At 38.5% G+C, this 12,938-nt stretch overlaps 1 protein-coding gene across 1 annotated transcript in view; it reads right to left on the bottom strand.

The window, feature by feature from the left end:
* Positions 1-12,938, bottom strand: part of LOC143106805 (histone acetyltransferase p300-like) — a 37,519-nt gene that overhangs the window by 12,416 nt on the left and 12,165 nt on the right. Inside the window, exons 13-17 of the mRNA XM_076271282.1 lie at positions 11,219-11,302; positions 10,587-11,091; positions 9,342-9,510; positions 8,917-9,035; positions 260-499 (exon numbers count right to left, since the gene is read on the bottom strand). Of these exons, the coding sequence (XP_076127397.1) occupies positions 260-499; positions 8,917-9,035; positions 9,342-9,510; positions 10,587-11,091; positions 11,219-11,302 (1,117 nt within the window). The remainder of the gene's footprint in view (positions 1-259; positions 500-8,916; positions 9,036-9,341; positions 9,511-10,586; positions 11,092-11,218; positions 11,303-12,938) is intronic.

Genomic DNA, 12,938 nt, shown 5'->3' with positions numbered 1-12,938 from the left:
AGTTTAAAAGTGTATCTTTCACAAAGATTGCCCGAAGCAATCTTTACCAAGGCATGTTAACTGGCATGTGTCCCCCTCCATGATACATTACAAAACAATTGCCCCTCTGCCCCCACCACCGTTCCCCCCACTCCCCCTCATCAACAACATAACAACAACATAATGTGCTGAGCTCTCCGGTATCTGCACATCCCAGCACATCTCAAATCAAGCAAATACATTAGTGCATGTATGCACAGACACACACACACACACACACCTTTCTCCCGCAGCAGTAATCCAGCCCCTGCATGACAGGATCGATCTCCTGCTCGAAGACCTCAGCCAGCTTGGAGCAGTATTTGTAGACACGTGAGGCTTTGTGGTTGTAGAGCCAGGCGTTGTTGAACATGAGCCAGATGTCATCCACGTACTGCCAGGGCTCCTGGTACTGGCCCGTGTCTAGTTTGTGCTTGATGGTGGACAAGTCAATGGGGTTCTTCACTATGTCGAAGTAGTCCTGGGGAGAACACCACCAAACAGTTACAGTACAAGTAAGAGTCCACTGAGTAGAGAGCTTTTACACTTATGTAGCTCCTTATTTTTGAGAATGGCTGTTCTTGTATATGAAAGCATGGTGCAAACAGACATTTGTTTTGTCTAAATGTTAAAGAGGAACCTGATGGTCAGTTATTTTCTGGCCATGTTCTAATGGTGTTCATCGGTACAGAATACCGCTACTACACGTACAACTCTTACTAAGAACTTTGCTCAGAAAGCTAAGACAGTTTGTCCTTTCTCAGCTGCTGTACACTACAACGTTGTCAGGTTTCATTCCATTTGAAACTCTTTATAGTGGGGCTGTTAAGCTCCTAAAATAAGGACGATCTTGCTTTTTATGAAAGAAGCATGAAACTTTCAGGGTTTGTTCTTGATGACCTAGGCTTTAATTTAAGATCTGGAGGCATTCTCAGTTTGACCTCTGAGGTCAGATAGAGGTCACTGACCTCTGTAATATGTTGTGACACTACAGGTGAATGGGGTAAAAAAATTAATTAATATATATCACCATGAAACTTTCTCAGTTGATTACTCATGTTAAACTAAGAAAAAAATGTAATGAAAGTTTTTTATATTTTAATGTTTAAATATGCAAATTAGGCCTTCTCATTTAAAATGCGCTGCGGATTTACACATTCCTTGTACCATAATTATGGCATTTTTCATCAAATTGCCTCAAGACCTTATGATATCCTTCACAAAAGGCATTTGAACACATGAAATTAATTGTGACTAATTTCTTTGAATTTTTTGCGATTTATTCAACTTGGTCACACTTTTTTTGTTTACGGTCAAAAATGACCGCCATAGGAAATAAATGCGAAAGAGTATAATTTTCATCAAGGAGATGAAAAGGGCCAGTCACATTACACGCAGCATGCGCTATGAAATGCATTATAGTCAATGGCTTGCGCGCGCAAGAACTGGTCTGCCGCTGCGCTCAGCAAAGCGCAGCACAAGTGGCATTTTGCCGCTTTGCCGCCCTTGTGTGCGCCGCGGTCAAGTTCAATCAGGTCGTACCGCGCGTGCTGTACATGTAAGTCATTGGTATTTTGCGCTGAGCCCAGTGGCAAGCACAACAAAAATCGTTGAGACGTTACTTCAACCAAGAGCAACCTAGCGGCCGTGTACAATGTGATAGCCCCTTAAGACATCTCCATACACGCACTCCTACAACTTTCCTGTGCTTGTGTGCCCATTCTACACAAGAATCATACTTTCCACAAGAAAGCTTAGAGTAAATTATGGGAGCCCAGTGTTTTCTTGAACTAATGTAGGCTGCTTCTCTCCCAATGTGAACCACACCTGCCAAACAAATCAATCTTGTGTAAATTATAGGAACCATGTGAGCAAATATATTGCCTATACTTTTAAGTAAACTGGCAAATGTATTGTCTGCATTTGTTAGAAACAGAGTTATATATGTAATACTTTACTTTTTAATAGGGTTGGGCACCGAAACACGGTTCTAATATGGCACCGGTGCCGAGGCAAACGGTAGTAACTGCATCGAATGTGGATTTCGGTGCCTCATTTCGGTGCTTAAATAGCGTTTTTTTTTTTGTATACGAGGCATCACTGCATTTTATGCGCCATCTCTAACGTCTTGCTCTAGCAACACATCCAGATACAGTTAGCTAACATAAACACTGGATGTATAAACCAGAGGGGTGCACCATAGGCGAGTGTACAGTATTTGACAGCTTGCGTGAGCCCAAGTAGCTTACTTTAAATCAATATCGCGAGCTCCTGTCAAAATCTAGCAGTGGGCCTAACTACACACAAGCAAAAGTCTATATGTTACACAATATCCTTGCTAATGCGCTAACTGGCATTTATTTGAAATGTTATCAGCAAAGTTGTAAGTAGTCCAGTCATTTTAAGCCAAAATAGGAGTCAAGGTTGAACACAAGCAAACTTAACTGATTTTGAATCCTCAATATGTCCTGAGTAAGGTAAAAAAAGCCCCAAAGAATCCCGATAGGGGAAAGTTTAGAAAAAGACCCAAATATACCCTATTCATGCGCCCATTCAGTATTTTTCTCACGTGAATAGGGGAAAAAAATTAACCTTCACATATCACCATGAAAATTACTGAGTTGATTACTTACATCAAGACAAACAAAAAATGTATTATACGTTTTTTGAAATTGTTTGTTAACATGGGCAAAAAGGGCATAATGTAATTACGTATAGTTAATTTGTATAAATACCACAACGGAGCTAATAGTCCAGGCAAAGGTCTGACCCAAAACTAATTGCAACAGAATTTATTTTCACATTTTTATATTTCAATTGGTGATCTTTACACCATAGTAAAAGACCATGAAAATCCAGTTGGTGGAAATATGTTAAAATTAGGGTTGTTTTATGCATTATTCTTCAGCAAATACTGACAAAACTGTAATTAGAATGTTGTAGAATACACATTCTAAAGAATATCTGACCCCATCTAACTTTACATGGAATTTTAGAATCTTGCATTGTTGAGGGACATTCTTTTATTTTCAAAGAGTGAATTTCTTTGGCTTATTTCAGACTGGTTTGTTGCAAAATTGGTGTCTATTTTTACATTGTGGCCCTTTGAATCAATGGAAATGGTTGTTGAATCTTTAAATAGAGCCAAGTGTGTTTTTGCATGTAAGTGTTCCACAATGTGTAATCTGTACAAACACATAGTTAAGCATTATTCAGCCTAGGAAATTGGTTTTGGTGTTTACGTAATCTGATTTAGAGGTCGTTGAAACATACAGTATATCACATTGAAGTATCAGTCCATCATTTTTCAAGTCTTATAGTAATTGACCCCTTGCCCAGGGGTTGACTGATATACTGTCTGTCCAATCAGAGGGGCCTGTATGATGCCCCTTTACTTTGCACAATTTTTGTCTAAAACAATAATCGGACAGCACAGTATGTTTATGTTAGTGAATGCAGGAAAATTGTGAAGGCAAAGTTGAAGATGGACATGATCATGTCCTAATTCGACAGAAGGGTGCAGATGGGATAACTGCAGTTAGCCTCCAAGTGACTCTATTGTTGTGAAATCTGGCAAAAATGCTATACTAATAAATATAGTTTAAAATTAATAATTAACAATGCATGCCTATGCATGGGTCATGGTTTTACCAAAGTCATAGAACAGTCAAAACTATACATATTCTAAAAGTATATGCACTGTATATGAAACATAGCATCAATCAACTTATGTCCCATCTTCCTCCATACCATCCATAACACATACTCCTCTATTCTGTATAGGCGAATCAAATGAACAGCTGATACATTTTGGCCTGCACTATTAAGGGAAACAAATTAAACACCCTAAACTATATATTTTCTGAAAGCATATACCCTCCAGAGGAGATATAACACCATTTAAGACATTTCCCATCTTCCTCCATGCCATGCACAATACATTGCCTTCTATTCTGTAAAGGCGAATCTAGTGTAAAGTGGATACATTTTGGCCTATACTGTCCAGGGAAAACAATTTAAACACCATAAACCATATATTTTCTATAAGCATGTACCCTCTAGAGGAGATATAACACCATTTAAGACATTTCCCATCTTCCTCTATGCCATGCACAATACATTGCCCTCTATTCTGTAAAGGCGAATCTAGTGTAAAGTGGATACATTTTGGCCTATACTGTCCAGGGAAAACAAATTAAACACCATAAACTATATATTTTCTATAAGAATATACCCTCTAGATGAGATATAATACCAGTTAAGACATGTATTATCTTCCTCCATGCCTTGGACAATTTGTTTGTCAAATGTTGCAATTCGTTTTGGGTCACCATACATTAGCTATACATAATTACATTATGCCCTGTTTGCCCATGTTAACAAACAATTTCAAAAATCTTATAATACATTTTTTGTTTGTCTTGATGTAAGTAATCAACTCAGTAATTTTCATGGTGATATGTGAAGGTTAATTTTTTTCCCCTATTTCTGTGAGAAAAATTCTGTATAGGCGCATGAATAGGGTATATTTAGGTATTTTTCTAAACTTTCCCCTATTGGGATTCTTCGGGGCTTTTTTTCCCTTACTCAGAACATATTGAGGATACAAAATCAGTTAAGTTTGCTTGTGTTGCAATTTGTTCAACCCTTTCTCCTAAAATGACTGGACTAAAGGTGAAAACTTTATTTCACGGTGTGTTCTAAACAACATAATGGCATGATATTAATCTTTTATGTGCATGAGGCCCATATAGCATCACAATGAATATGAAGATCATGTTAAAAGTTAGCTGGCAAAAACATAAATATGTAGGTTACATACCTGATGTCACTGAGGTGTCAAAGAGGCTACGAAATCTCCGTATGTTATCGCTAATTAAACTCAGCTGACTGGTGTTAGCGCATAGCCATAGTTGCTGTTAAAATGCTTACTAGGCTAGCGCTGGGAATCTAAACACTTCAACACCAACATGTAGCCTAACATGTTCAAAACTATTGTGTGTTATGGGTTAAGACATGACATTTCTTGAATCATTTGGGAACACACTGAATTAACTGGTAAGTAGAGTCCCTGTTAGATTAGCTTGCTTGCAAATGCCGTTGTCCATGACCTGGCAGGTTTATGGCAAGCGGTTTTAACATACCTATGGCAAACCGCCTACACTGGGTAAACTTGAAAGCAGAGCTTACCATTGTGTGTGCATGCATGGCAAGCTGTTTCAACATTTAAATGTATTATTCGTAGGAGCAATGAGATATTGATAGTAAATTGAATATAACAGTTCAATTTCATGTTCAAATTTGTCTTATCAATTAAAAAAAAAAAAAGCAATTCATGCTTTAGACCATTTTAATTTAAAACATTTTAAAAACAAAGTACCGGTTCAGGCACCGTTTCGGCACCGGCACCGTTTTAAAAGTATCGATTTAGCACCGGTATCGGATAAAACCCAAACGATACCCAACCCTACTTTTTAATTATGCTGGCATATGTCTGTTTCTTTCCACACTTGCAACTGCTTGTACACTTTATGTGTGCCTCCTAATTTATTATTTCATTCTACTTTCCTTTTACTTTTAATCCTGCCTGCCTCCCTTCTTTATCCTACAATGTTCAGTCACAGTGCTTTCAGTACATGATAAAGTGCTCTACAAATAAAATGCAATCAGAGTGCAGGTTTTGTACTGGGGTTTGAGGCCAGGTGTGGTGACTGCTTTCTCCTGTCACTACATAATGCTAGAAGTGAAAGGGCTTGCTGTGATGCTAATGGAAGTGTGCTCAAAGTAAGTACAGGTTGACCCCTGTATGAGGGCCCCCATGAAAAGGCGATGCATTAGTGAGGCACCCTGTGTCTGTGATGAACAGTGGATGGAAGGATGGAAGAGGGGCACCTGCTGAGCCCAGCGGCAAGCACAACAAAAATCTTTGGGACGTTACCTCAACCAAGAGCAACCTAGCGGTGAGCGCAGCGCATACCGTGTACAATGTGATAGCCCCTTAAGACATCTCCATACATGCACTCCTACAAATAAAAGCAATTAAAACTGAACGGTCAAATTTGAACGCGAACAGTAAATTAAGGGGGGTAGCAACGAACAGTGTTTAAAGGTTAAAAAGGGTATGAATAATTTTGGACATGCCATTTTTCATAAAAATGTTAAAAAAGATAAAAACTTTTTTTATCAAAATAAATGTTGATTCCATGTTTCTACCACATTGTCTTACAACCTTTTGGCATATGGCAGTGTCCTTTTCAGTCAGAACAAACATATTGGTCAAGAGAAAATCAACATTACATCAATATTTGCCAGGGGTATGAATAATTTTGTTGTTAACTGTATAGGCTATAGCAGGGTATTCGTTTGTGAAAATATTTCTGTTTACAACAATGATAAAAACAGCAGGGGAAGGGTGACATGAACACTTCGAGCAAACAGGTGGCCAATCAGAGATTCGAAAACAAAGGAGAGACCAACATGTCACAATGCAAAAACGCCAGTTTCCCTATTTACATGCAACTGCGAAACTGGAGTTTTCCAAATCGTTTTTGTAGTTTTCGTGTAAATGAGAGGCCAAACCAAGTTGAAAGTCTGCATTTTCCCTTTGTGTAAACGGGATCTGTATTACTTACAAGCTGCTTTGAGGCCACACATAAAAGAGCAATGCACCAGGCCAACATATGGAACCTTGCCTTGGTTCCTAGCCCACAGTTACCAAGTCCTTCAGACTGGGGATGGATTGATACAGATGCAGCCACGTTGGACAATACTCCCTGAGGCATCACAGGCATGCTATGAGCTTGTGCACTGTGGTTGTAAAAAGGGTTGTACCGGGCACTGTAAATGCAAAAAGACAGCATTAATGTGCACAGCACTCTGCACATGTGCTGGTGACTGCAGTGACTAAAGCTGTTTTAAAGGCCTTTTTCTTACCCCCAAAAGCTAAGGGCTCTACAACAACTTTCACTGTACTATTTTAGAATTCTGATATGTTACCTGTTCAGTGTTACATTGGGGATTTGTGCTAGGAGTTCAAGTTGTGAGTTTCTGATAGCTCAAGTTCAAGTAGGGCTACATTTTTGTCATGTCCATATTTATATGGAATTGTTTGGTGAAATGATGCATTTTGTACTTGGATTTGCCCAATCATTGGATATTTTGACAGTGATCTTCACTGCACTTAATGATGTTGACCTCTTAGAGCAGTGGTCCCCAAACTTTTTCTTCCGAGGGCCAGCTCACTATGCCTGGCTCTAAGAGAGGGCCAGAAACTCGGAGTATATCAGTAACCATAAATAGCTCAGTGCTGTGAACAGCAGTCTACCTTAGTTGAATATTCCATTACATTTAATCATAGGCTATTGCAATTTAATACCATTGTTAGCTGTGTTTATATTGCCATCATTGCCATATCAGTGTAAAATGTAGCTCAAATTAAATAATAGGCCTACTAATAAAAATACTTTTGCATTCCCAAAAGTATTAGCAGGGAGTCCCAAAAGTATATTTTATTAAATGTGTGAACTCTGAACTCTGTGTCTTTGAATACAAAGCACATGCTGTGAATATCCTACAAATAATTTAAAGTTCTCAAACTCTGAGAATTTTAGGAAGTGCTGAAGTGGTCGGAAATTACCACCATTCTAACTTTCACTCACCTTATGAGAACTTTGTGAACTCTTTGTATGAACATTTGAACGAGTGAATAAAAAATAGAAATAATTATCCCAGAAAGTTCCAGAAATATGACTTGAATAGACGTTAGTTAGTTATTAACAATTAATGGATAAACTTTTAGAATACTTTGAGCACTGATGCAGTCAGCATAGGCCTCTTACATTGTTTGCAGGTAGGCCTGTACATTTCATTCCGTTTTCGATGGCAAACGCGAAACAGCGCCAAAACAACCACCAGTGGACAAAAAGAGTATTACATGTGTACTGTTAAGACTCGCCATAGAGAATGAATGGGGGAAATTGCGGAGGTTATAGTTTGACGATGCCGTACTCCCGTGCGGGCCGGATGCTACATACCACAGACATGTTTTGGGGGGCCACCCAAAATGAGGTGGCGGGCCGCATCCGGCCCGCGGGCCGTAGTTTGGTGACCACTGTCTTAGAGTGCTATCAATGCTACAGATGAGTTCCTCATGCCCAGAAACATGGAAAAACATATTTAGTTTACATTTCTATCACATTTAGATCCTAAGATACAGATACACCCATTTCTAATTTCGGGCCTAGACATTTCATATCACAGTGGTACAGGTGAGTTACAGGATAATAGAAGTAGAAGTCCATAAACCCCTCAGTAATTCTTTTCCCATCTCATATGACAACAAAATGAAAAAGATATTTTGAGCCTGGCTTTATCAGACAATCTGATTTTGTTTTTCAAAATGTATGCAAATTAGCGCATTTTTAGTGAGAAGGCATAATTTGCTTATTTAAACATTAAAATATAAAAAAAACTTTCAATACATTTTTTTCTTAGCTTAACATGAGTAATCAACTGAGAAAGTTTCATGTGATATACATTATTTAAATTTTTTACCCCATTCACCTGTAATGTCACAACATATTACAGAGGTCAGTGACCTCTATCTGACCTCAGAGGTCAAACTGAGAATGCCTCCAGATCTTAAATTAAAGCTTAGGTAATCAAGAACAAACCCTGAAAGTGTCATGCTTCTTTCATAAAAAGCAAGATCGTTGAGCTTAACAGCCCCACTATTATAGTCTTTTACACCTATTTGAACAATTCTTCTTAGAGGACATGAGCTTCAACTAACATAATTGATATCTGCATGCCATTAAGCATGATCCCAAATCAGCACTTCAACTCTAAAGGTGAATCCTAAGTCAGTGGCAGAGACTAAAGTGTTGGTACTGTACATACAGGAATGCCCAGCAACAGTGGATCCACTGGTTGGCGGAAGGGTAGAGACTCTGGGTCCTGGCGGTACAAAGCCTCCAGTGTGGGCATGAGGGCTTGGCGTAGTTCCTCTGGCTTGAAGACTGCACACAGGGGAGATATCAGAGGTCAAAGGTCAAAGACATTTGCTAAAACTAAAACTAAGCATCACTTCAAGGATGTACAAGGAACAATTATTGATCACACCATTAATAACAACTGAGTATTAACTAATAATTTACCGGTACATTTAATATTAATAACTAATGATTAATAACCATTCATGTTACATTTGACTCAGCACTTTTGCATTATATGCTTGTTCAGAACAATAAAGCTAAAGAAAGAAGAACGCAGTACACTCAGAAATGAAAAGCAGTGAATGTCTAAAGAAAGGAACTCAGCCATACTCTTCTTTTTGCTCTGTGCTCCTGCAGGTGAGGAGCTGGTAGCTGATTGAGTTGATGCCTCCTCCTCTTCTTTGGGTTCCGTCGTCACTTCCAGCTTCCTGTCCTCCGCCATAGATGTTTCCATGGTGCTGCCTTTCCTGCCATCACCCGATGGCTCCTCTTTCTTTACCTTAAAGGGGACATTCAGATTTCAAGTTTAACACAACATTATAATTATTTAACTCGACAACACGTCACCATTATTACATGATAACACAACATGGCATGTATAATGTACTATAACAGATGTCATGAATAAAGAAACAAACACAAAATGAGTTCACATGACATGACTTACATCTGGTTTCTCTTCGGCCACATAACATTACACGACTTTCAAATTGTTCAGTTGCTACTAGCAGCAAATATCTGAGGTACCAAATGTTAGGTTAACCTTAGGCTACTCTTTTGTTTAATGTTATTGACCCCTTTAGAATATTGCTCTTTTTCAGCACCAGTAAATGTAGGCTACGGTGAAGTGTAGCCTAGTTATGTCATTTCAGGAAAGAATAATCATGTGACGGACAACAGAGACAGGAGCTCAAAATATGTGTTTGTTCCCATTCATTCATTAACATTAGCAGTACTGGCAGTTAACTTTCTGTTAGCAGCATACCACCACCATTAGCAATATCAATACCAATCAAACAGCCTACATACCATATGATAAAATCGTTTAATATTTCAAGACTGCAGTAAGTACATGTAATATTCCAGGTGTCTATCCAAAGTAAGGGACATGTTTCAAAGTCAACTGATAGTCATTCAAATTAATCAAACCTTGACAGGCAATTTGTAAGGTTACGGACAACAAAGCTTCCACTCATGTTTAAGGCCTGCTAGAACACTTGAAATGGAGATCAGAATATAATTGGATGCCATATATCCTAAAATCCAGCGATAAAACAAAGCATGTCAACTCCCATTAAAGGTGAATTCTCCTCTGTCATTGTCAAAGCACCTCGTTGTTTGCATTTAGAAAAACTGTGCGTCACGTTACGTTTTACTATTTGGTCATGCCTCTTAGCTCCCCAAAATCCCTGCTTATAAGTGAAAAGAGTTGCTGAGTGGTTTCCATTTGGTCCCCAAGCTCATCCTGTCTCTAAAGTATTGGCAACACTAAATGCATTCAGACAGAATCTACAGGGGAACTAGAATTTCTTTGAACTGATAACAACACTTCCACAAAACACTGACAAAACTCACCTGATTTAGCTCTTCAGTCTTAATATCACACTTAATATCCGGGGGGGTTTGCTTTATATCCGGGGGGTTTTGATGTGTACATTCTGTCAATATATGTGTCTGCAGTACTGGAATTGTGTAATGCTCTGTGACATGGATTTCACAATAGGAGGCAGAGCAGATCAGACAGGATTTCACAGCTCTGAGTTTCCTCCCAGTGCAGAAATCACAGGCCACATCTCCAGGACCAGAGTAGCAGTGAGCAGGAGAAATAGGACTGAAGTGCTGGAGCTTCTGGACCACCACTGCTAAGGCTGAGTTTGTGTAAAGTGCAGGACAGGAGCTGTATGTCTGTGAGCACTCGGAACAGGCATAAAGTCCTGCATGGTTAGGCAGGGCCCAGTATGAGGTGATGCACTGCCTGCAGTAACTATGTCCACAGGGGATAGAGACTGGGTCCTTCAGCACTTCTGTACACACTGAACACCTGAAGTGGTCCTTTGTCAGCAGATTGGCTATAAACTCACTGCAGGAAAGAAGAATACACAGTAGATAATTATTTTAAAAGACTGTTTCCTCACTGCAGAAATGTAATGTTTATTTTAAATATGCCATTTCCAATGTCTAGCAGTCTGATCTGGGAGTCAGGATACCTTGTAAATGTATCCCTGAAGTGATCAGGTTGATCCAGAGACAGACAGCTGACTGCAGGTGAGTCTGACCACTCCAGCTTCAGTCTGAAATAAATTTAAAATATTTGCATATGTGACTCTTGAGATTAGGGACAAAACAGGTTTACATTTTCTAAAAGAATATTAGAATATTTTCAAAAGCTATTAACACATCTTTGTTAAATGTAGCTTTGGCTATCTAACCATGTTTTGGTTCAACCTCCCAGTTGTACATTTTTTAATAAATTACATGTTTGTTGGACCCACACTCGATTTTTGTCAACACCATCAGACACATAGAAATGTCTATAAAATTATTTTTTGAATAACTTCCCACATATAGTTTGAATTATCAGTCTGTTGATTCTTTTAACAATGCACACAGGTTTTGAAATTAATTATATCACATTTTTAAAATCAGAAAAGTCAATGTTTAATGCATACAGTTTTGGTTGTACAGCTTTTAAAGTTTTGTTTTTAACCTTCACAATGAACAGTGATATTTAGAAGCATAAAAATTACACATGAACTTTGGAAATGTATTGCTTTAATGGACAAATATCCTTGAGGGAACAAATCAGCTATTCTTTTTTTTAAAAAAACTATGTAAAGTCCATCTGACGGAGTTGACAATATCAACGGAGGGACATTTTACATTCAAAATGACTATTGAACCCTCACAAATACCAAGAATAGGTAACAGACAACTCACATGTTCCTCTTATTATTTATAAACATTCCTATTTGCTAGATTTGAGTAGAACTACTGCTTTTCATCATCTCCCTGCTTGTTAACATCATGTATTGTATTTTTTCATTATCGCTAAACGTTTGATTCCGTTTAATGTTGTCATCAGTTAACTTCATTCAACTGCACTTGTGATTGAAGTATGTCGTTCAGTTGTTAACATTCATAAGAGTCATTCCACGTCAATTCAACCAGGGCCCACGCACGTAGGTCTCAAAAAATTCTGAAAAAATTACCAGGTGTACCTATGTTATCCAGGAGACACACTGTAAGATCAATACTTTACAAGATACAGCCAGTTTTACAGGGGGAGGGGGGTGTCGATTTTGTTCAGCCTCTTTTTTTTGTCAAAGTTCACACGCCCAAAGCACAAGAACTAAACCATGTAGGAGGCTCAAATTGCATGCTGGTACATAAATAGGAATAGTAGGTAGAAAAATCGTCACATTTGGTCTGGATGATCCTGCATGGTCATAGCTGTCCCTAGGGATGTAACGATTAACGGTATAATGGTAAACCGCGATAAAAATGTTGACGATAACAATTACCGTTTTCATTTCAAATATTATGATTATCACTGTTGATTACCGTGGTGTGGAAACCGTGTGTTTAATCCTTCCCAACTTCATCCGAGCCTGCTTTTGGCATACAGTAGGCCTGGTACAATGAAACAAAACTGGTACCCTACTGATTCTGTTATCTACTTGATGGATTTAACTGTGATTCGGATTTGGCTACACCTGCTTTTAAAAGGCAGAACATTTTCACCGCAAAACATGCACTGTATCATGTAGCCACTCTGCGTGTTTTTATGTGCGTGTCCACAATAAATCCATTCCACTCACGTTATCAGGAGAATACCGTAGCCTAAAGTTTTATTTTGAACACTTACTTTGGTCTCACTGAATGGATCCATATAACAGAAATAGCAAACTCCAAGTCATATATTTTGTA

The sequence above is a fragment of the Alosa pseudoharengus genome, unplaced genomic scaffold (assembly GCF_046254945.1).
Source record: "Alosa pseudoharengus isolate Yale_2024_CS ecotype anadromous, Long Island Sound unplaced genomic scaffold, YU_APseudo_1.1 YU_APseudo_1.1_scf_6, whole genome shotgun sequence".
Classification (NCBI taxonomy): Eukaryota; Metazoa; Chordata; class Actinopteri; order Clupeiformes; family Clupeidae; genus Alosa; species Alosa pseudoharengus.
The sequence above is the reverse complement of the archived record's forward strand: the minus strand, read 5'-3'. Positions and strand labels throughout refer to the sequence as shown.